General features: G+C 39.2%; 1 protein-coding gene across 13 annotated transcripts in view; it reads left to right on the top strand.

The window, feature by feature from the left end:
- Positions 1–24,627, top strand: part of MGAT4A (alpha-1,3-mannosyl-glycoprotein 4-beta-N-acetylglucosaminyltransferase A) — a 183,045-nt gene that overhangs the window by 108,920 nt on the left and 49,498 nt on the right. For all 13 annotated transcript variants that reach the window (XM_071208722.1, XM_071208719.1, XM_071208720.1 and 10 more), the window contains 7 exons: positions 14,199–14,245; positions 15,822–15,935; positions 16,688–16,763; positions 21,240–21,354; positions 22,406–22,536; positions 23,805–23,912; positions 24,036–24,229. In XM_071208722.1, the coding sequence (XP_071064823.1) occupies positions 14,199–14,245; positions 15,822–15,935; positions 16,688–16,763; positions 21,240–21,354; positions 22,406–22,536; positions 23,805–23,912; positions 24,036–24,229 (785 nt within the window). The remainder of the gene's footprint in view (positions 1–14,198; positions 14,246–15,821; positions 15,936–16,687; positions 16,764–21,239; positions 21,355–22,405; positions 22,537–23,804; positions 23,913–24,035; positions 24,230–24,627) is intronic.

Below are 24,627 nucleotides of genomic sequence, written 5' to 3'. Positions count from 1 at the left end.
ATAAAAGTGACAGTAGCACATATTATGAATGTAATTAATAGTGTTATTAATAGTGCTGAATTATGCATGTGATTGTGGTTATAAGGGGAAGTTTAGGGTTGCATATGTCACTAGACGGAAAGCTAGAGGATAAAACATTATTGGACTATATAACATTGTGAACCCTGTTGTAGATGATGACTGTGGTTAATAGTACAAATAAAAGAACGTTCTTCCAAAACAACGAACATCGCTATTATAAAGTATTAATAATAGAATTATATATGGGAAAAATAAAACTAATCCAAACTATGGGCTATAGTTAACAGTAATATTGTAATATTCTTTCATCAGTTGTAACAGAAGGTATTATACCAAGCCAAGTGTCAATGATAGGGGAGTATACGGGGTATAGGATTTTTCTTTCTGGAGCATTGAATGGATGCACAATGCAGTGATTATACCGAAAGCCACAGATTATACACTTTGGATGAATTGTATGGTGTGTGAATAAAACTGTTTAAGAAGATACTTTTATAGTAAGTGATAAACTATATATGTAATTGGAATTCCAAAAGGAAAGGAGAAAGAAGAAATAATGGCTGAAAATTTTTCCAAATTTGATAAAAGCCATAAACCCTTATGTGGCAGTTTGAGATTATTTATGAAATCCAAAGAGAGGATGATTATGTTTGTAAACTAATTTATTCCTCTGGTTGTGATCCCCTTTGATTGTATTAGATTCACCTGATATGTCTTTGGTTACATTAACTGTTAAGATTAGGGTTTTGGTTCGACCAGCTCAGTAAGGTGTGACTCAGATTGAGTCCCTGCCCCCTTGGTGGGCCTATCTAAATGGACGCTCTCTCCAGAAGATACACACGAAGAGAGAGAGATCTCTGTCATGTTTGATCCTGGGGCCCCAGGGAGAGAAAAGCCATTCACCTGATAGTTTACAGCTGAGACTGATATAGAATGCCCAGGCACGAGCCCTATGCTGAGAGAGAGGAAACCCAGGCAGGAGAGGCCAGGCAGCGATAAGCAACCATCTTGCTTCAACATGTAGCAGCTGACTGGTGAGAAAGCAACCTTGAGTTGAACTCTTATGACGGTGTATGTAAGCTTTTACCCCAAGTAAAAAGCCAACAGATTTCTGGTACTTGCATCAAACCCCCGTTGGCTGACTAATATACCTTAGATCCAAGAAGCTCAGTGAATCTTAAGCAGAATAAACATAATAAGGAACATTATAATGAAAATGCTGAAAATCAGTGATAAAGAGAAGGTGTTAAAAGCAGCCAAAAGAGAAACACATGTACAGGAAAAGAAAGGTGAGAATACTATAGAAACTACATGCATACTAGAGACAATGGAGAAACATCTTTAAAGTGCTGGGGTAGGGGGTGGGGAATAAGGCTCTAACTACCTAGAGTTCTATATTCAGCTGAAAATATCCTTCAAAAATGAAGTCAAAATAAAACTTTTTTAGACAACAGTTGAAAGAATTTCTTTCTAGTAGACCAGTACTAAGAAATGTTAAAGGAATTTTTTTCAGATAGAGGGAAAAAATTGAAAATGCGATCATCAAATTTATTTGGAAGGGTAAGGGGTCCCAAATAGCCACAAACACCATTAAAAGGAAAAGCACACCATCATCTTCAGACTTCAAATCATGTTACCTAGCTAAGTGGTAAAAACAGCATGCTACTGGCCTAAAGACAGACACAGTAGACCAATGGAACCAAATTTATGGTTCAGAGACAGACCCTCATGTACATGGTCAAGTGATTTTTGACTAGCCTGTTGAACTCTCACAACTTGGTGAGAACAATCCATTCAGCAAATGGTGCTGAAAGAATTGGATATCCATAGCTGAAAGAAAGAAAGAGGACCCCTATCTCACACCTTATCCAAAAATTAACTCAAAATGGATCAAAAACCTAAAAATAAAAGCAAGAACCATAAAACTTCTAGAAAAATTGTAGGAAAATGTCTTCAAGACCTGGTGGTAGGTGGTGGACTCAAAGGAAATAAGAGGAGGACTGAGTGGATTACTAATGTTTAATGTATGTAGAAGTTTAAATTAGCTTTACTGTAAAAGTGTGGAAATTCTAGAGTGGATGGTAACACATGGTGAGTAACAGCTAGGTTATAAATGGGGATGTGCCTGAAAATGGTAGTCTAGGTATGTAAATGACAAATGACAGAATGCTAGAGGATAATCTAGGAACTGAATAGCACAGTAAACCAAGAGGTGGATGAGAATTGTGGTTGATGGTGCAGATGCAAGAGTGTCCTTTGTGAGCTAGAGCAAATGTATATCACTACTGCAGGGTGTTGGGAATGTGGAGAAGCATGGAAAAAATACAGCTGGAGTGAACGATGGGCTGTGATTAGCAGTAATAATATATTCTTGCATCTGTGTGGAAGATGTACTCTGTTGATAATAAGGCAGTATGGAAAATGCAAGTCAAATGTACACTATGGACATGGTAACAATCAGATGATATTATCTTATCTGTAGCAAATGTTCTACCACAGCGTGGTGTGTTGATGGAGGGGTTTAGGAATTCTGCACATGTGCATGATTGTTTTATAAGTTTACAACTTCTGTCATAAAAAAAAATAGATTTAAAAAATAATAGGGTGGGTTGGGGGAAAAACACAACAACTATAAGATAAGGGCTATGATTAGTATTAAGATTTTGACAATATTCTTTCATAATTTGTAACAGATGTCTCACAACAATGCAAGATGTTGTTGGAGGGTTGATGTATGGGACCCCTGTAGAATATTATGCATGTTTGTTTTGTAAGTTCACAACTTTTACTATATACTTGTTTCTGTATGTTCATATATAAATTATATAAAGGTAATAATAGGATTGGTTGGGGGAAAATACTTTGGTTAGAAGTAATATTTTGACAGTGCTCTTTAATCATTAGTTAAAAAGGTTTAACAACAATGCAAGTTATTGATGATAGGTTGAGTTATGAGAGTCCTATATGTTGTTATATATGTTTTGTAAGTTCACAACTATTATTATACACTTAATGTTTATGTATATTTATGTATGAGTGCTATACATCAATAAATTAATTTAAGAAAAAAAAAGAAGTGGAGGGGGAAGCAGATTTGGCTCAACCGATAGAGCATCCATTTACCATATAGGAAATCTAGGGTTCAAACCCAGGGTCTCCTGGCCCATGTGGTGAGCTGGCCCATGTGCAGTGCTGATGAGTGCAAGGAGTGCCATGCCATGCAGAGGTGACCCCTGTGTAGGGGAGCCACATGCATAAGGAATGTGTCCCTCAAGGAGAACCATGCTGCATGAAAAAAGTGCAGCCTGCCAAGGAGTGATGCAGCAAAATGACACAACAGAAAAGAGAGACAGATTCCCAGTGCCGCTGACAAGAATGCAGGCCGACACAGAAGAACACACAGCAAATGAACAGAGAACTGACAGCAGGGCAGGGAGGGGGGGAGGGAAGGGGAGAGAAATAACTAAAAAATAAATCTAAAAAAAAAGTAAATGGAGGGAAGCAAATGTGGCTGAACCAGTTAGGCTCCCACCTACCACGTAGGAAGTCCAAGGTTTGGGTCCTGGTGCCTCCTAAAACCTTCTACATACATTAAGCATCAGTAGTCCATCTCAATCCTCTTCTTTCTCCTTTAAGAATTCACCACCTGTCACCAGGTCTTGAAGATGTTTTCCTGCATTTTCTTCTAGAAGCTTTATGGGTTTTGCTTTTATATTTTGGTATTTTGTTTATAATCCATTTTGGGTTAATTTTTGTATAAAGTGTGAGATAGGGTCTTTTTTCTTTCTTTTGGCTGTGAATACCCATTTCTTCCAGGACCAATTGTTGAATGGATTGTTCTGCCTGAGCTGGGAGGGTTTGACAGGCTTATCAAAAATCACTTGACTGTAGATGGTGAGGGTCTGTTTCTGAACCATCGGTTTGGTTCCATTGGTCATTGTGTCTATCTTTATACCAGTACCATGCTCTTTTTACCACTGTAGCTAGGTAATATGATTTAAAGTCCAGAAGTGAGTGTCTTCCAACTTCACTTTTCCTTTGTAAGATGTTTCTGGCTACTTGGGACCTCTTACCATTCCAAATAAATTTGATACTCATGTTTTCCATTTATTTAAAAAATGCTGGTGAAATTTTTATTGAGATTGCATTGAATCTGTATATCAATTTGGGTAGAAATGACATCTTAATGATATTTAGTCTTCCAATCTGTGAGCGTGGAATGTTCTTCCAATTTTTTAGGTCTTTTTTTTAAAAATTTCTTTTGACAGTGCAGTATAGTTTGCTGTATGCAAGAACTTTACGTTACTGGTTAAGTTTATTCCTAAATATTTGATTCCTTTAGTTACTATTGCAAAGGATTTTTTCCCTGACTTCCTCCTCAGATTGCATATTACTAGTGTCTTTTAAAGTCTATTTTACCTGCTATAAGTATAGCTGCTCTGGCTTTTTTGTTACTGAATACTTGGAATATCTTTTTCCAACCTTTCACTTTCAGTCTATTGGTATCCTTGGGTCTAGTGAGAGTTTCTTGCAGATAGCATATTTGGTGGCCCATATTTTCTTATTCATTTTGCCAGTCTGTGTGTCTTTTGATTGGGGAATTTAATCCATTAGCAATCAATTTTATTACTATAAAGACAGTTCTTATTTCACCCATTTTGACCTTTGGGTTTTAACTGTCATATTTTATTTTCACCATTCGTTTGAGACTTTGTTACTTTTACTGATATCATCTTCATTTCTAGACTCTCTTTAAAGCCTCTCTCTCCTGTCTTTTCTTTTCAGCCTGTAGCACACCCTTTAGTATTTCTTGCACAGCTGATCACTTGGTTACAAACTCTCTCAGTTTCTCTTTATCTCTGACTATTCTAAATTCATCCTCATTTTTGAAAAATAGTCTTGCTGGATATAAGATTCTTGGCTTTAAGTTTTCCTTTTGCAGTATCTTAAATATACCATTGTCTTCTTGCCTCCATGGTTTCCGGTGATAAATCAGCACTTATTCTTATTGGATATCCATTATATGTTATGTATTACTTTTCTCTTCCTGCTCTCAGAATTCCCTCTTTGTCTTTGGAATTTAACATTCTGATTAGTATGTGACTTGGAGTTGGTCTATTCAGATTTATTTGGATGGGAGTACATTGTGCTTCTTGGACGTGGATATCTATGTCCTTCAATAGGGTTGGAAAATTTTCTCCCATTATTTCTTCAAATATTCCTTCTGCCCCTTTTCCCGTCTCATCTCCTTCTGGGACACTCATGACACATGTTTGTGCTTCTCTTGCTATTGTTTAGTTCCCTGAGACCTTGTTCAATTTTTTCATTCTTTTCTTTATCTGTTCTTTTGTAGGTTTGCTTCCCAAGGCCATTTATTCAAGCTCACCAATCCTGTCCTCTGCCTCCTCAAATCTGCTGTTATGTGATTCCAATGTAATTTTTAAAATACATTTTTTGTTTTTTAAAAGGTACTTAGATTACATAAAGTGTTACATTAAAAAAATAAGGGGTTCCCATATGCCCCACTTACCACACCTTCCACTTTTCCCCACATTAACAACTTCTTTCATCAATCTGGTACATTCATTGCATTTGATGAACACATTTTGGAGCATTGCCACTCATCATGCATTATAGTTTACATTGTAGTTTACACTCTCTCCCACTCAATTCTGTAGATTATGGCAGGATATATAATGGCCTGTATCTGTAGTTGCAATGTCATTCAGGATAATTCCAAGTCCTGAAAATGCCCCCATATTCCACCTTTTTTCCCCTCTCCCTTACTTCAGCACTTCCAGTGGCCACTGTCTCCATATCAGTGGTATAAATTCTTCCATTGCTAGAATCACAGTAAGTCTATAGTAGAATACCAGTAAGTCCACTCCAGTTCATATTTTATTCCCCAATCCTGAGGATTCTGGAATGGTGATGCCCACTCCACCTCTAATTGAGAGGGGGCTTTGATCCCATATGGTTGATGGTTGGGACTTTCTTGCTTGCAGTTGTAGACTGTCTTGGTCCCCAATATATTTTTAATTTCATTTATTGTAACTTTCATTTCCATAAATCTGTTCTTCTAGGTATGCTTTCAAATTCTTTGTGCTCAATCAATGTCTTCTTAATATCCTTAATTTCTTTAGCCATCTCATTGAATTTATTAAGGAGATTTGTTTGAACATCTATTATTAGTTTTCTAAACTCCTTTATGTCATCTGGAGGCTTACCTTGTTCCTTTAACAGTGCCATATCTTCCTGTTTATTGGTATGAATTGTAATTTTTTTTTTTTTTTTTTTTGGTGTCTTGGCATCTGGCTTACTAGGTGTCTTTGTTCTTGCCCTTTCTCCCTTGCTCCTTGTGTAGTAGCAGCTGAGGATATAGTTGGTGTTATAAGCTGTGGATTAAGCTGCCCTTATTGCCCCAGGGACCCATGAAGCTTCTCCCAACTTTCTCCTTTGCCAGGGTTAAGCAAAGGAGAAATTGTAATAATCCAAGTCGTGCAGGCCTAGATTATCTTTGCCCAGAGAGACTGATGAAGCTTCATGCCCCTTCCTCCCCTGCCTGGGATGGGGATGGAGCTGCAGATATGGACAGCAGTCTGTGCCATGCAGGCCCAAATGACTGCAGTTGCCCAGTCAACTTCCCACTTTTCAATCTGTCCTGGCCAAGTGTACCTGCAGTTACCCTAGAGGCTGGGGCAAGGCCTACCAGCCTCCTCCCTGCCAGTGTTGGGGCTAAAGCCTAGTCTAAGGCTGTAGGCCGATCTGGGTGAAAGAAACGGGTCTCGACCATCACTGATTTTCAGCCTGCCCTGCTTCCCCTCATGCCAGGGACAGAGTCTAAATGGCGGCTCCCAGCTTCTTTCTGACTTGGATAGGCTCAAGCTTTAACTGTTCTCAGGATTATACTGTCGCCCACTGAGTTTCCTCATCAGTACCTGAAGTTGGTGCCCAACCATCTCTTCCCTGTTTTGGGGAAGTTGAGCTTTCAATTCCAGCCACGGAACATCTCCCGAGGCAGCTTATGCCTCCAGTAGAGGATGGGCACTGGCCTCCGGGGCATAGAGCCTGTACTTATGAGTCGTCTCTGCAGATGTTGCAGGATGCTCTTCTGGTCTCCTGGAGCCCCCCTAAACAGGTGCCTCAGATAGCTCTTGGTACTTACTAACTGCCCTATAGCATGAGCTGACTCTAGGAGCTCCTTAACCTGCTGCATCTTGCTAGCTGTCCCTGTCAAATGCTTTTTCTATAACAATTGAGATGATCATGTGGGGTTTTTCCCCCCTTCATTCTATTAATGTGATGTATTACACTGATTGATTTTCATGTGCTGAACCAGCCTAACACACTTGGTCATGGTGTATTAACTGCTGAATTCAGTTTGCTAACATTTTGTTGGGGATTTTTGTATCTATTTGTAAGGCAGATTGGCCTGTAGTTTTCTATTCCTGTAGTGTTAGCTTTGGTGTCAGAAAATGCTGGCCTCATAGAATGAGTTAGGAAGTTTTCCCTCCTCAAGTTTTTGGAAGAGTTTGAAAAGAATTGGTGTCAATACTTCTTCAAATGTTCAGTAGAATTAAGCAGTAAAGTAAGGCATCTAATCCTCAGCTTTTCCTTGTTGGGAGGTTTGGATGATTGATTCCTTTTTGGGAGGTTTGGATGATTGATTGATTCAATTACTTGTAATTGAACTATTCAGATTTTCAACTTCTATTTATTTATTTATTTATTTATTTATCTATCTATCTATCTATCTCCCCTTCACACCTCCCCCCAGGTTGTCTGTTCTCTGTGTCTATTTGCTGTGTCGTCGTCTTTGTCTGTTTCTGTTATCGTCAGCGACACTGGAATCTGTGTTTCTTTTTGTTGCGTCATCTTGCTGTGTCAGCTTTCCGTGTGTGCAGCGCCATTCCTGGGCAGGCTGCGCTTTCTTTTGTGCTGGGTGGCTCTCCTTACGGGGCGCACTCCTTGCACGTGGGGTTCCCCTGCGCGGGGGACACCCCTGCATGGCTCAGCACTCCTTGTGCGCATCAGCACTGCGCATGGGCCAGCTCCACACGGGTCAAGGAGGCCTGGGGTTTGAACTGCAGACCTCCCATGTGGTAGACGGATGCCCTAACCACTGGGCCAAGTCCGCTTCCTAGATTTTCAACTTCTTGAGTAAGTTTGGTAGTTTGTGTGTTCTAGGAATTTTTCCATTTTTTCTAGGTTATGCAGGTTTTTTCTTTTCTTTCTTTTTTTGGTGTACAGTTAATTCATAGTATTTTCTTATAACCCTTTTTATTTTCTATAAAATTAATAATGTCTCCAGTTTCTTTTCTGATTTTGATAATTTGAGTCTTCTCTTTTTTTCTTAGTCTAATTAAAGGTTTGTCAATTATGTTAATCTTTTCAAAGAACCAAATTTTGGTTTCATTGATTGCCTACAGTTTTTCCATGCTGTATTTCATTAATCTTTTTTCTAATCTTTATTATTTCCTTCTCTCTGCCTCCTTTAGGTTTAGTTTACTCTTTTCCTAGTTACTTAAGGTGTACATTTCAGTTATTGATCTGAGATCTTCCCCAGTTTTTATTGTAGGCATACAGTTATAATTTCACTCTTAGCTTTGCTTTCACTGCTTTCTATAAGTTTTCATATGTGTGTTTTCATTTTCATTTATCTTAGGGTATTTTCCAGTTTCTCTTGTGACTTCTTTGGCCCATTTGTTGTTGAAGAACGTGTTGTTTCATTTCCACATATTTGTACATTTTTCAGTTTTCCTTCTATTGATTTTTAGTTTCATTTTACTGTGATCAGAAAAGAGACTTTGTATGACTGCAGGCTTTTAAAATGTATTAACACTAGTTTTGTGGTCTAACCTATAGTCCATCCTTAATGTTCTGTGTGCGTTAGAGAAGAAAATATGTTCTGCTGTTGTTAGGTACTGTGTTCTGTATGTGTTGTTGTATCGCCTTGGTTTATAGTGGTGTTCAGTTTCTCTCTGTTTATTGATTGTCTGTCTGGTGGTTCTGTCCATTATTGAAATCTCAAACTACTGTAGAACTGTCCATTTTTCCCTTCAATTCTCTCAATATTTCTTCTTGAATTATACCTTTATCAACATGTAATGTCCTTTGTCTTTTGTAATCCTTTTTACTTTAAAGTATATTTTGTCTGAAAATAACATAACTTCTCTAGCTCTCTTTTGTTTCCTGTTTGCATGGAATAAATATATTTTTTCATCCTTTTACTTTCAGCCTCTTTGTGTGTTTGTATCTAAAGTGGATCTCTTGTAGACAGCATATTAATCCAATATGTCATTCTCTGCTTTTTAATTTTAATGCATTTATATTTAAGACAGTAACTTAAAAAAGGATTTAATTTTGCCATTTAGTTGTCTTTATTTTCTGTGTGTCTTCTTTGCTTTCTGTTCCTTTTACTACATTATTGCCCTATTCTATATTTAGTTGATTTTTGTAGTATACCATTTTGATTCCCTTCTTTGCATTTCTCCTTATTTCTTAGTTATTTTCTTAGTGGTTACCTTGGAGGCTAAAATTAACACGTTAAACTTTTAATAGCCTGATTTGATAATACCAGCTTAGTTTAAATAGTATACATTCTTCTCGTATATCTCTGTCTCTCACTCTTTATATTGTTATTCTCTTGGATTACACCTTTATATCTTTATATATCATATGCTCTTTAGCATGAGATTTTTATACTTATTTTATAAAAGGCATTTGCCCTTTAAATTATATAGTTATAAGTTCTACAGTGTGGAGATCTTGTCTATTTTATTACCAGTCTATAGTCAGAGATTGATGATATGGCTCCAATATATGTGTATGTCCTAGCTCATGGTACAGCACTGAATAAATAATTATGGAAAATGTGACTAGAAATGAGATATCAAATATACATATGAAAAAATAAATAAATATACATATGAAGAAAATTTTAAAAACGAACTTTACCTTCCTTCAAGTTATTTAAAATTTGGCACTTTTAATTTTATATTCTATTTTGATCTGGTACATAAAATTTCTTCTTCTTTTCATTTGGATAACTTGTTAGAGCCTCCAGTTTCTGACATTTGCAACATTTGTTTATTTTTCCTAAGACCTAGGCTATTATTCTTTGGAACACTGGAAATAAATTTCTATGACATATTAAAAATACTCTGTCACTCAGATCTATTTATTAAGGTTGGTGCAAAAGGAATAGCAGTTTTGGACCATGAATTTTAAATCATTATAACTAGGTACAAACACATCTTTTTTTTTTTTAAAAGATTTATTTATTTTTTTATTTCTCTCCCCCCCACACACCAGTTATCTGTGTCCAATTGCTGTGTGTTCTTCTGTGACCGCTTCTATCCTTGTCAATGGTACCGGGAATCTGTGTTTCTTTTTGTTGTGTAAGCTCTCTGTGTGTGCGGTGCCATTCCTGGGCAGGCTGCACTTTCTTTCGCACTGGGCGGCTCTCCTTACGGGGCATACTCCTTGCGCATGGGGCTCCCCTACATGGGGGACACCCCTGCGTGGCACGGCACTCCTTGCGCGCATCAGCACTGCGCATGGGCCAGCTCCACACGGGTCAGGAGGCCCAGGGTTTGAACCTTGGACCTCCCATGTGGTAGGCGGACGCCCTATCCTTTGGGCCAAGTCCTCTTCCCCAAACACATCTTTATTAATCATAATAGGAACCATTACAGTCAACACATTTTTGTCAATGAGAAATAAGTTTGTTTATTCCTGTAGCCTAAAAATCTGTGCTTTGGGATTCAATGAACTCTTGGAAAGCATTTTCTGCATCCTTCTGGTTGTGGAAGCATTTTCCCTGCAAAAAGTTGTCGAGATGCTTGAAGACGTAGTAATTGGTTGGCAAGAGGTTAGTTGAATATGGCAGATGAGGCAAAACTTTGTAGCCCTTCTCGTTCAACTTTTGAAGTGTTGGTTGTATGCGGGTAGACAGGTATTATCATGGAGAAGAATTGGGCCCTTTATGTTGACCAATGCCAGCTGCAGGTGTTGCAGTTTTCAGTGCATCTCACTGATTTGCGGAGCATAATTCTCAGATGTTATGGTTTCACCAGGATTCTGAAAGCTGTAGTGGATCAGATCAGCAGCAGACCACCAACAGTGACCATGACCTTTTTTTGGTGCAAATTAGGCTTTGGGAAGTGCTTTGGAGCTTATTCTCTGTCCAAACACTGAGCTGGTCATTGCTGGTTGTCATATAAAATCCAATTTTTGTCGCATGTCACAATCCAATTGAGAAACAGTTCATTCTGTAGAATAAGAGAAGATAACACTTTAAAACGACAGTATTTTTTTAATTTTTGGTCAGCTCACGAGGCACTCACTTATCAAGCTTTTTCACCTTTCCAATTTGCTTCAAATGCTGAATGACCATAGAATGGTTGACATTGAGTTCTTCGGCAGCTTCTCATGTAGTTTAAGAAGATCATCTTCGATGATTGCTCTTGACTGGGCGTTGTCAACTTCCAGTGGCCGGCTGCTATGCTCCTCATCTTTAAGGCTCATCTCTTTTGCGAAACTTCTCGAACCACCATTGCACTGTATGTTCATTAGCGGCTTCTGGGCCAAATGAGTCGTTGATGTCACAAGTTGTCTCTGCTGCTTTATGTCCCATTTTGAACTCAAATAAAAATGCCCAAATTTACTTTTTGTCTAACTTCAATTCCATAGTCTAAAATAAATATAAAATGAACAGCAAGTAATTAAGAATGTATTCTAATATCAAATGACAAATTTAAACAATGCAAAACCACAATTACTTTTGCACCAACCTAATATCCTGTTTCCTTTTGGGCATCTTCATCCCAGGGTCCTCAGGAAGAAGGAATAAACTATGGACTAGAGTGGACTTACTGGTATTTTACTATAGAATTATTGTGACTCTAGCAGTGGAAGAAATTGTATCATTGACATGGAGACAGTAACCACGGGAACTGCTGAAGGCAGGGAGAGGAAAAGAGAGGTGTGATATGGGGGCATTTTTGGGACTTGGCATTGTCCTGAATGATGTTGCAGGAACAGAAGCAGGACATATATCCTGCCATAACCCACTGAATGGACTGGGAGAGAGTGTGAACTACAATGTAAACTATAATCCATGCTGTGGAGCTCTGCTCCAAAATGTAGTCATCAAATGCAATGAATGTACCACACTAATGAAAGAAGTTGATGTGGGAGGAGTGGGGGGTGTGGGGAGTGGGGTATATGGGAACCTCTTAAGTTTTTTAACATAGCATTGTATGTGATCTATGTATCTTTAAAAAAAAAAAGAAGAAAGATGAAGAAAAAGGTACATTGTTTCTGCAGTTTTAGTTATGGGAGATTTTTAAGTAGTAACATTGTCTAGTGTGAAAGATACCATTCATATTTTAATTTATGTGCTGCTTTCATTTTGAGCATATATTATTGTGCCTTTCCACTTTATTAATCAGTAATACTACAGAACATACCACTATTGCATATTAAAAAGTGATAGAAGTGATTTTTATATTGACTGTTGGCTTCGTTGTAGTTCCCTAATCGCTGTAACATCTCTTGGATGTCTCTACCTGTGTTTAAAAAGGATCTCAGGGAAAAAGTGCTCCTCACCAGAAAGCCAGCAGGCCACAAGGTCTCGGGGACTGCTTTGCTGCCAGCATCTACGAGGGTGGGGAGAGGCCAATGGAGGTCTGCCCAGGCAGCTCTATTTGCTTCCCAGGAGCTCAGAGCCGTTCCTCCACGGATACAGAAAGATCGGCTCTGTTGTTTAAAAGCGGTGCTGATGCAGTTGCTTAGGTGAATCTCTGACCGGTTATGCCAGTTAGCAGGCAACCTAAGGATTACCTGTACTCATGCATATGGATCACTTTAATAAGTTTTATTTTACATCATTAACACATCTCTGTTCACCTAAATCTCTTCTTGGTTCCTCCCTTGGACAGCCCACTGAGGATGGCGAGGTGGACTCATCTGTCTTTGTGTTTCTGGTTCCTTGGACAGGCAAATTACTGGTCCTCAAAAAATGCTTACCAAAATTAATTTCAGGTTGTTGCTAAACACATAAATTTATATAAATCATGCTTAATTATATTTCCCAAAGTTATAGCCTGGTAACTGATAACATACTCATGGTTAAACATATGGATGATAATTTATTAAAAAAGAGATCACAAATTCATTAATGTTTGTGGTTACATTGAGTGAATAACAGGGTTTTGAGCTGTTGTACCTCCATAGGTATTTAGGAGTTTGAAGGATGTGCTCTTAAGAAGGTAACTTGTCTTTAAATTTAACAGTAGGAATTTGACTTCCTTTCAGTTAACAGAATTTAAAGTTAAATTACATTTTCAGAAAACTGGTTATAGAACGGCTTTTTAAATTCAATATTTTTATAATTTCCAGAGTTGAACTGCATTTTTTTTCCCTCAAGTTCTAAGTGTTTTGGCGGTCTTTATAACATAGATCATATTTTATGTCATTGAGCAATTTAATATAAGATGTCATGTATTTAAAATTGATAGGGAGGTCTTCACTTGTACATGTAATTTTAAAAGACACAGGTTTGATGCATGTTTATTTCTAACTGTGGTTAAGCAGTCTTGGTTTGGGGCTGCAGTATAATAATAATAGTAGTAATAATAATACTGCAGTATCATAGCAATGTTTTAAATATATAGTTTTCCCATTTAATGCTCAGAGTCTCTGAGGTATTATTCCTTCTCCCCTTCTCTCCCCTTGCCTTCCCTTTTCTTTTTAAAAATAAGGTAGTAAACTGAGGCTCAGACTTAATTCAGTGACTTACTTCAGGTTATACTGACCGGTAGCTATGGAGGTGAATCTTGAACTTAGGTTTTATGATTCCAAGCAGCAAGAGCTTTATAGCTTGCTAAAACTATTTATTTACTACTTATAGTGTGGCTGTTTCAGAAGTAGAAATAGTGTCTGTTCTCAGTTTTTATTGAGTTGAATCTTAGTGAAAATAATGAAAACTGACACGTACTTACTGTCTTACTAAGTACTCAATATATAGTAGTACAAGATGGAAATGCAAACCATAAGTTTGAAAATTTAGTGTAATGTTTTCAGTGAATGTTTTAATCATTTTGAGTATAGTATTAAAAGTTAAATAAAAATATGAAAGCATGAAAGTGGGTACATTTTTTTTTCTTTCTCAGACAGATCTGGACTATGTTCATGGTGTCGTAACCAACCTGGAGAAAGAGTAAGTTTCTATGAGTTATGGAGATGAGAATATGTTATCTCTTGTCTTTTTGCTAAAAGAAAACGCCTTCCCTTGTTGACTTCTCTGAGGGTAAGTGCTCATGAAGCAGGTGCATATATATCCAGTTATCCAAAGGGAGGAACTGGGGAGCCTCCCTGTGTGAAAGCCCTGAGTGCTGCATGTGTGTCACACCAGATCTAGAGTCAGGTAAGAGCACTTAAAGCAGCCTTTTCACCTTTCCAGCTCCCAGGGAAGATTTCAGAACAGCTCGGTGCTACACTGCGTCTAAACTTGTTCTTCATCCCATTTCCTGAGAACAGCCAGGTACCTGCTAGGCAGCAGGTGGAAACTGCATGTGTTCCAGGGAGCAAGACTTCTACACGATTGCCTTAGTAGCTTTAATAGTGGTATCGCGAAAATTAGCCTTTGATTGGGTCTTATTCTTAGAATTGTCTCTGGTTTTTGCCTGCAAACAGCCATATCTTCTACTTAAAAAGGAAAGACAGAGAACAATTATTTGTCAAAAAGAGATACGAGATAATGTGGCTCTTTGTCTACCAAAATGTTAAAACCTAAGTTTTTTCTTTTATGTTTCTTAGATTTTCCCCAAGTGCTAAAGTTTTGGCAGCCTTTAGTTACTGTGGTACAGTATTGCCTTCTGACAGGGAGGAACAGGGAATAGGTATGGGGCCCCTTCTCCTTGACCAGATGGCAGCCAGTGAAGCTTAAGCAGTGCTGTCGATCTGCATCTGCTCAGTGTGGAGGTAAACAAAGCTCAGGGGAAAAGTGCCACTAGTACTAGGGCCATGTGTGCCAAGGCAGATGGTTACACAAGCATACTGTGAAGATTTGCAAAAGCGGAACAAGAAAGAATGCAAATGTAAAGGAAATTAATTTGCATCAGTAAATGGCGGTTAAAAGCTTTCCAGTAGGTCTTCTCAGTCTCAGCGCTGCTGGCATGTGGGGCCTGTCCCCCTCCGTTTTGGGGGCTGTGCTGTGTGTTGTGGACCATTCAGCAGGACCCCTGGCCTTTCCCCCCTAGGTGCCCAGAGCACTGTCTGCAGCTGCGACAACCAAAAGTGTCTCCAGATGTCGCTGAATACCCTCGGGGCAAAAATCACCCACAGTTGAGCAACACATGTTTAGAGTGACATACAGTCTGTAACGCATACCTGAAGCTTCCTGAAAATTGAAGTACTTAGATTTTTGCATGACCGTACATTTTTAGGTACACAACACACACACGTTTGTTTTTCTTCAGTCCCGTTTTCTGTGAGTCAAATACTTTTTAGGAATATAATGCCTACAGTTGGCCAAGAATATTTCTGTGCCACTCCAAAAGGGCAGTAGTATTTTACTTTTTTTCCCCATTATTTAAAAACGAAACAAAACTTGTGCTATTAGAAAAACTTGTATTTTCTGGTAAAAAGATAAGCTACCTCATTACTACACATTATGCCTTTGACCTTACTTGCAAATGTTTACTGCTGTGTTTTATGTTAAGCATAGTTAGCTGAGTATTAAGAGAGAAAATCCTAGAGAACTTAAATAACTCAGCTCAACTCTCTCATGATAGATTTTCTAAAGAAATCAGTTCTGGCTTGGTGGAAGTAATATCGCCTCCGGAAAGCTATTATCCTGACTTTACAAACCTGAAGGAGACATTTGGAGACTCAAAGGAAAGAGTACGGTGAGTCCTTTTGGAAGCCCCCCTCCTTGTGAGACTCGTCTGTTTACCAAAGACGAAGGCCTTGCAGGGTGGTATTTGATAGACGAAGTCTAGGCAGTCGCATCAAATTCTGGATGTTTTGTGAGGTGTACTCTGAAGAAGTTAACTTGTGCGCTAAAGCTTCTGAGGGACTGGCTTTTAGAGCCACTTCCCTTACTCAGCTTCAGTCATTTTGCTCCCGGAGGTGTCAGGAATTCACTGAGAGGACTTAATGCTGACCCTTTAATACAAGGTATTCTTTTTATTTTAGCACTCCAGACTTACATCTTAATTCCTACCTGAACGTGAAGCCCAGCCCTAGGCACCAGAGCAGGAATTCCTGAAGGCCTTTAAGCATTGAGTGTTCCTGTAAAGGGAGCTGTGGCCAAGGGTGTGTGGGAAATACGTTTTTAAAAATACTGCTGCCGCAAGTGTCTTTCCTGCTGGGTGTTTCCGTGCCTTTAATACGGAACACACATTGTCACCCTCATGGGGGATTGACTTCACACAAAGGCCATTCTTCCACGGGACATCTTGAGAATCAGTATTCTGGAGAACACACCTTGGTAAACCTCTACTGGAGAAAAGTGCAATCGCTGGACTCTGTGCTAAGTGTGTATATAGCATATACACGTGTGATCGGTAGTGTAGACAGTTGAGGGTTATACATCTAATCTCATTTTACTAAATTTGATTCTGATTTTTAACGTAGTTTTTCAAAAAATTTTTTTCAGGTGGAGAACAAAGCAGAACTTAGATTATTGTTTTCTAATGATGTATGCTCAGGAAAAGGGTGTATATTACATTCAGGTAAGTGTGGTTTTCCTTTAATGTTTTTCCATGCTTTTAAGAACAAGTAATATCAAGGGCATATTTTCATTAAAACAGGTTTTGAAAGTATAAATCCTTTGAGATCTTTAGGGTCAACTGCAAGTCCAGGAGCAGAAGGGTCCGTTGCCATCATTGAGGACGTCGGCTGGGAGCACCCATTTCCTGCGCATGGAGAGCAGCCGGTGCCTGGGTGGCAGAGCAGGCGCCTGCCTCCTCTTGCCTCACCCTGCTGCTGCTCCTCTACCGTCTCTCTCCTCCCCCTCTCTCCATTAAAACAAAAATAAAAATACTAAGACTTAGAGATTTGGGAAATTTGAAAGAAGAATTTCCTTTTAATTTTTTTGTATCCCATGACAGATACATTAATATTGAAGATAAAACTGGCATTTCGTTCTAATGGTCCAATTTTTAGCATCATGGCTGAATTAGTTGAATGTTCAATAGTAGTACGGTTCTCCAGTTAGGTAGGCAGCAGGTTAACTAATTCTAGGAAGCTGTTATTTCTGCCAGATCTCAGTCTCCTTAAGGAGGTAGGCTTAAATTCCACCATTTAATGCCATTTCTTCAGCCAAAGAGGGTCTTTGTCCCTTGTTCAAAGTGCACAGGTCTTTGTATACCAGTTATTGATCTTCGGTCTCAGAAGCTTGTTAGAGCCTCTCCTGCGAGGGTGTTTGGATGAGTGTACCAAGAGTCGGCTCTGGGTTCCTGGAGCAGAGCTGCTAGGGGTGGGGAGTAGGAGAAGGGAGAAGGGAAGCACAGCTGCCCTGAGAAAGCAGCCCCGCAGCCCACAGCCCCCGGCCTTGCCTCCTTTGACATTTGACCAGGACCAGCTGCTTCAGGTGTGGATTTCCTCGTCCTTGGGTCACAGTGTAGTTATGGTCAGGGGTAGCACTGTGTGTAACAGTACTCAGCACTTTCATGCAGGAGACTGACCATCCTAGATTTAGATAGTACACTTCCTTTAAACATCTTAGAGAAGTCTTATTTTAATTTAAAAAAAATAAGGAAAACATGTACTAGCCTATCCCCAATAACATCATAACTGAGCCTTGTTGTTTTGTTCTAGGGCCAATATATAAATATTTCTATACTGGTCAAGAACGTTTTTATATAGAGAATTTTAAGGTGTAGTTACATTGCCTTTAAATTTTAATTTCTCTCCAAGAAGAGAATTAATAGCATCCTAAAGCTTTTATTTTTTAAGATTTATTTATTTTTTTATTTATTTTCCCCCCTCCCCCAGTTGTCTGCTCTCTGTGTCCATTCACTGTTTTCTGCTGTGTCTGCTTGTATTCTTGTCCATGGCACCGGGAATCTGTGTTTCTTTTTGTTGCATCATCTTGCTGCGTCAGCTCTCCGTGTGTGCAGCACCACTCCTGGGCAGGCTGTGCTTTTTTTTGCATGGGGGCAGCTCTCTATGCAGGGCCCACTCCTTGCACATGGGACTCCCCTATGCGGGGGACACCCCTGCATGGCACGGCACTCCTTGCGCACATCAGCACTGCGCATGAGCCAACTCCACATGGGTCAAGGAGGCCCTGGGTTTTAACCTTGGACCTCCTATATGGTAGGTGGATGCTCTATCCGGTGAACCAAATCTGCTTCCTGATAGAATCTTAAAGCTTTTCTTTGAGGAGTATAGGAAGAGTAAATATTTAGGAAAATAAGGAAAGGATGCGGTTAAGAAAGAAAGTGGTAAGAACCACTTTCCCCCATGGATAGCCACCAGTACTTTTTGGTTTCTCCTTGCATGGTTTTATTAATTTAAGCACTGTATATGTACATTACTGTCTTCTACTATATTCACATACAGTAAGACCAGTGTTTTCCATCTTCCTTTTAGCTTCCCTCTGCATGCTAGTGATCAGTACTGAGCGGTGTGTTAGGTTGTTGTGGCGAAATTCTATTGGCAGAGAGGTCCTCTCGTGCCCCCGGAGGACTGTGCACGAAGGTCCTGGCAGCTGTATTTAGCAGGTGAATGGTAAAGCAAACTGGTGCGCTCATGAAATGGCGTGGACGTGGCAGTGGAGTGGCCGGGGCCATCAACACAGGGGCAACGTGGGCAGCCCTCCCAGCAGTTACCTTGAGTGGGAAAAGCCTGTCTCAGAAGGTTGCATACTGTAGGACTCCATTTGTTTGGCATTGATGGAGAGCTTGTTGGTTATCAGAGGTTGGGGAGGGGAGGGGGGGGTTGTGGATCTAGAAGGGTGGCATGGGTGCCCATAATGGACCCACCGCTGCAGCACTGAACACACACACAGCATGCTCAGCTGAGTGCATGCAGAACTGGTGGAACCTGGGTGAGGCTGATGAAGTACATCAAGGCTGTGATGCTGCACTGGGCGACACACACTTCTTCCCTGGGGGACGCTGTGTGGAGGGGATCCAGCGCCTCTGCACGTTACTCCTTACGGTTGGCTGGGAATATACAGTTACCATAAAATAAGTTTCTCAAAGAGTTCAACTGCTTGATGAGATGTGAGAGTGGAACAGATTTTCTAAATTTATATATAAAGTGTGATTTTCTCTATATATGGTAACTGGAATTAGTGTTAAATTTTAAGTAGTATTAAGTTTTTGGTATTAAATTTTAAGCAGGCATTTGACTAATTCCTCCACATCTCTGTACTTTTAAATTAGCCTCCGAATTGTTTTTGCTTCTGCCCACTGGGGAAATTTGGATTTTCCTGCTCTGAGGGGTGGGACGTTCAGTGGGCGTTTAGGTCTGTGCCTGCACATCCCTTCTTTCTACAAGCTTCTCCGGTGCCCGCGCAGTTCTGTCCTGTCGTCTTCCCCCACCCTCTCCAGAAGCTTGGATGGCGTAAACCGTGCCGGGTCTTTGCTGTTCCCCGTGTACCCGCAGGGTCTAGAATCATGTCTGGAACATAGTAGAAGCTCAAAAAATACTTGGCACGCCAATTGGTAGCATGTCCTTCCGAGTACTTCACAGATAGGAAGAAGAAGGCTTGTAGTATTTAATGACCAGTAAAACAAACAAAACTTACTGAGAAGATAACTAGCCAAAATTAAGTCATCAAGAAAAGGAAAAGTTTTGTCAGAATATGCAGATAGATTTGTGATGTTAAAGATGCAGGAAAGGAGGTTGTGGGGAGGAAGGTTTTGTGGGCACTTGGGCCCCCTGCCCCCCACTCCTGCTGAGTCCAGGATGGAGAGCGCCTGGGGCTGGCAGAGCGGACAGGGCTCCCCAGCGCTCCGCAAAGAACTACGGCTCCTTCCGAAGTGTCCTGAAAGTACCTGCTCAGAACGTGGAGCTTCTAGGAGTCTAATCTACATAAACGGAAAGCACTAGTATGTCACCATAAGCACAGTCATTGCAGCATTCCTCATTTTGACAAAAAATGGAAAACAATTTGAATGCCTGCTGTGAGCAGGGGAAAGTAGCACAAATTGTAGTACATCTGTACCACAGAATGTTACGCTTCAATTAAAATGAGTGATTTAAATATATATTTGTTAACCTGAAAGAGATTAATGATATAGTAACAGAAAAAGGCCAGTTTTGTGGTATGATTGCTTTTTCATTAAAATGAAATGAACCTGTGTGTGGGTATGCCAGGGGTTCTTAACCAGGGGTTAAGATTGCAGGGGGTCCATGAGCGTGAACTGAAAATTCAAAAAACATTATATATTTATTAAACAATACACTGTATAGGTGGACTTAGTATGATTTTTGTTTTGATGTTCTGAGAGCAGTGGATAACTGCCTGCAAAAAGGTTGGTAAGGATGGCAGAGATGGTTTTATGACGCCATGGGAAAACTTGATTTTCTAAATGTTTGCCAGAAATGACTGTTTGAACAGATGTTGAACTGTGTTAGATTATCAGGTATTGAAATAACGGGAAAGTTGTAAAACGTAATTTTGAATAATCCTAAAATTTAATTTAAAGACATGCCGATGTTGAGTGCTACATTCTGAGAAGGGGTCATTGGAACAAAAAAAGTTAAGACCTCCTGCTTTGTGTGCATACAGAAGGTGCCAAATGATGCACACCCAACTTTTTAACACTGGTCACCGCAGCTAGAAGGGCACAGGGAGGAGAAGGCAAGGAGTTGGCTTTCTCTTTGACCTGGTACATGCATGATGTAAAAGCAACAAATATTTAAAAGCCTACAAAATTTATTTTTTCTTTGGAAAGAAAAAAGATAGTGTGAAATTATTTTGGGCAGTAAAGAAACAGAAGAGGTCTAAGTCGTGTAGGGCCTTGTTATTTCCCATGGGGAGGGAGCAGGTTGTTGACCCACAATGTTCTTCTGTTTTATTCTTCTCATTCCACCCCCCATTTTCTTTTAATATTTAATTTTTATATTTCCATTTTTTGAGCAGCGTTTTCTTGATTTTCATTAGAGAAGTGTGTTTGAGTTTTTTGATAATAAACTCCTAAGTCTTTCCTTCTCTTTTTGACTTATTAAATATGATTGTTTACTTTCTCTAGCTTGAAGATGATATTATTGTCAAACAGAATTACTTTCATATTATAAAAAATTTTGCACTCCAACTTTCTTCGGAAGAATGGATGATTCTAGAGTTTTCCCAGCTGGGCTTCATTGGTAAGGAAGATGTCTACTTTCAAAAATAATTTTGACTCTCAGAACCTTAAATTAATTTTTATTTTACCCTAAAGTTATCTTTTTTCCTATGGAAATAGAAGAATAAATTTTAAGCTAGGTAAACCTTGTATGAGATGATGAAAGTCGGCCTGAAACTGAATTTAGAGATGTCTGGGAGCCTACTGGTTATTCTGGGGTCCCACAGGGAGGCCCGCCGGCTTTCAGGTCTGTGCAGGGCCGGCTGTGGTCCTGGAGAACGTGCTGGACTTTGCCGCCTCTTCTCTGTCATCTCCAGCTCCCCTTCTGCAGCCCAATGTTGTTGCAACATTCTTTCAAAAGTAATAGCATAATAAAGATGTTCTATGATGAATTCCTGGCATTTTCATGACGTGCATAAAGTTCTCATCTAGGGAATTTTTGTTTTCATTTGTTTCTTTCATTGACTAGTTGGGTGACTTGTTTTTGTTTTTCCACTGATATCCTAAATTAGCCAACTAAAAAGAATATGTTTAACATTGAAGAATTAAAGGAAAATTACAGATTTAAAAAAACATCCAAAGGAGTATTTCAACTCCTGTAGCACTTTAAAACGTTCTTAGAGCCGGGGACTTTGACCTTTTTGATCATTTGACTCAAAACTTATTTTAAGAGTTAAGAAACATCTTTACTTATGATGGTTTCAATGAAGACAAAACTAGGAGTACTTATTTTCTGCGTTTATTGATTTGGCTAAATAATTTTTACCTAATCCTCTCATTCCTTTTTTATGAGAAGAAACGTAGTGAGATAAAAAGGAAACATTTCCTACCTGCTTTATGATCCATTGGGCCAGCACCTGGTGGTTGGCTCTGTCGTAGAGAACGCTGGGAGACCACTGCTTTTGCCACACCCAGCTGATCCCTCAAGAGGGTGTTCAGCCGAAGCCAGCCCAGGTGGGGCCACTCTGCTGACGTGTAGCTGAAAGTGCAGCCTTGCTGTAGAGTTGACTTGCTGAAGCTGTTTTCATGCTTGGTTTTCTCATTAAAGCTATTGACTTGGAATATCTTTTCAGGTAAAATGTTTCAAGCACCAGACCTCACTCTGATTGTAGAATTCATATTTATGTTTTATAAGGAGAAACCCATTGATTGGCTCTTGGACCATATTCTCTGGGTGAAGGTGTGCAACCCTGAAAAAGATGCAGTAAGTTAATTTCTTGGAGGGGAAGGAGGCGGCTTCTTTTTGTATTTCACAAAATTGACTTTTAGGGAGCCAGATTTTGTGAATAAACAGTTAAAACAGGCAACTGAAAGAAAGCCATGTTTCTCATTAAAGTTCCAATTGCTTGTTTGCAATTTTTTGAACTGATAAAAAATTTCTACGTTAGTGACTTTTAAATAGCAGTGAAAAATCCTATAATTCAGGAAACCCTTTTGCAGGATGATGGTGTTTGTTAAAATTGCTGATAATCGCTGATAATTGTCTACAGCATCTTTAGGCTTCTGGTATTTTGTTACTCTTGGGTATAGATGTTGATTATAGCTACAGATTCTTCCTTTCATTGCTCTCTTTGGTCTTCCTCTTTACTCTCCTCCCTTTTCTTCCCTCTCCCTTATTCCTCCTGTGTTGTCAAAGATATCTAAGTAAAGTATACTATTTTAACTCCAGCCTAATATCAGTGATAATGCTAGCGAAGTAAAATGTTTTGAGAAAAATTAGGCCTTGTAATATTCAATTAAATACTCCACTCTCAATTTCTTCTTGACCCAAAACTTAAAATAGTCATGGAAAAGGTCTGCTTCCTGTCCTGAAGATGGTTTGTAAAAGCTGGCAGGACAGTCACAGCCACCTTGCAGTACTGGTCTGAGGTGACACTGAGAGCCCTGCTAGCATTTGGGCACCTTGGTATGTCTGCAGCCAGCAGGCCCTGGGATCCAGCAAGCAGCCACTGTAATCTGAAGTCTGAGCACGATGCACCTTGGTGAGACACAGGCACCCCTCATCTGTGTTGAGATGGAGTTGACCGTGGGAATTACATTGTGTGCTTACCTTGATGTCAAGTTGTTGGCCCACAATTTCACATTGCTTTCACATGACAAACTTGCAAATTCATCATTACATTATTCAATTAAAGATATTTTATTTGAAACAAACCTCTAGCCTGGAGTCTAGTTTGCATTTTAATATTCAAAGTCAAATCTCTGTTGACTCATCATGAAGAATGGTTGGCATTAAATCCTTCACTCTTCTCTTAGATGTGCATATTTGTGATCTGTAGATACTTCTGTCTGTCAAGAAGGTAGAAAATCTAAGAATGCCTCAAAGAGGACTATGAAAAACGTATTGAAATTATGAGATGACATTGCATTTTCCTTTTCATGTTTTCTAAAGGACTTTTCTGGATTTCAGATGAGGATAAGATTTCACTTCGTGGAACACTAACTTGGTTTTTTTTTTTTTTCAATATTTAGAAACATTGTGATAGACAGAAAGCAAATCTGAGAATCCGCTTCAGACCTTCCCTTTTCCAACATGTTGGTCTGCATTCCTCACTCACAGGAAAACTCCAGAAACTCACGGTTGGTGACTGACTTTTCTTTTCCTCGTGGACATACAACTTGTTATTTAGTGTAGGAGTGTGGGCTATGCTCTTTGGTAGGGATAAGCTACGTGTTTTGAACAGCTTGTGCTTTTCCTCCTAGGATAAAGATTACATGAAACCCTTACTTCTTAAAATCCACGTAAACCCTCCTGCAGAAGTATCTACTTCTTTGAAGGTCTACCAAGGACATACACTGGATAAGACTTACGTGGGGGAGGACTTCTTCTGGGCTATAAACCCCACAGCTGGAGACTACATCTTGTTTAAGTTCGATAAGCCCGTCAGCGTAGAAAGGTCAGTGATCATTGAAATATAGCTGGTCTTGCAGTTCATAATACGAATTGTTCATATTATGATTTATGATGGAAATTTTATGTGTGTAACAAATGTGAGGAGACAGTGGGTCCCAAAATGTTGGATTATAAATTACATTAAAGGCAACTCAGTACTGAAATGGGTGAGGGGTTTTCAGATGCCATATCCATGTTGTTTAACATGTTTGAGCAATTCTATTCAATATTTCTCAATTTATGCTTAGTGTAACATTTTTAAAAGGAATTTTATTGAGATATATTCACATACCATACAATCTATCCAAAGTTTATAATTAGTGGCTTTTAGTATAATCAGTATTCTTCATTTACCACCACAAAAAAATTTAGAACAATTTTATTACTCTAAAAAGAAAAACT

Source organism: Dasypus novemcinctus, chromosome 17, assembly GCF_030445035.2.
Source record: "Dasypus novemcinctus isolate mDasNov1 chromosome 17, mDasNov1.1.hap2, whole genome shotgun sequence".
Classification (NCBI taxonomy): domain Eukaryota; kingdom Metazoa; phylum Chordata; class Mammalia; order Cingulata; family Dasypodidae; genus Dasypus; species Dasypus novemcinctus.
This window is presented reverse-complemented; position numbering and strand designations above follow the sequence as displayed.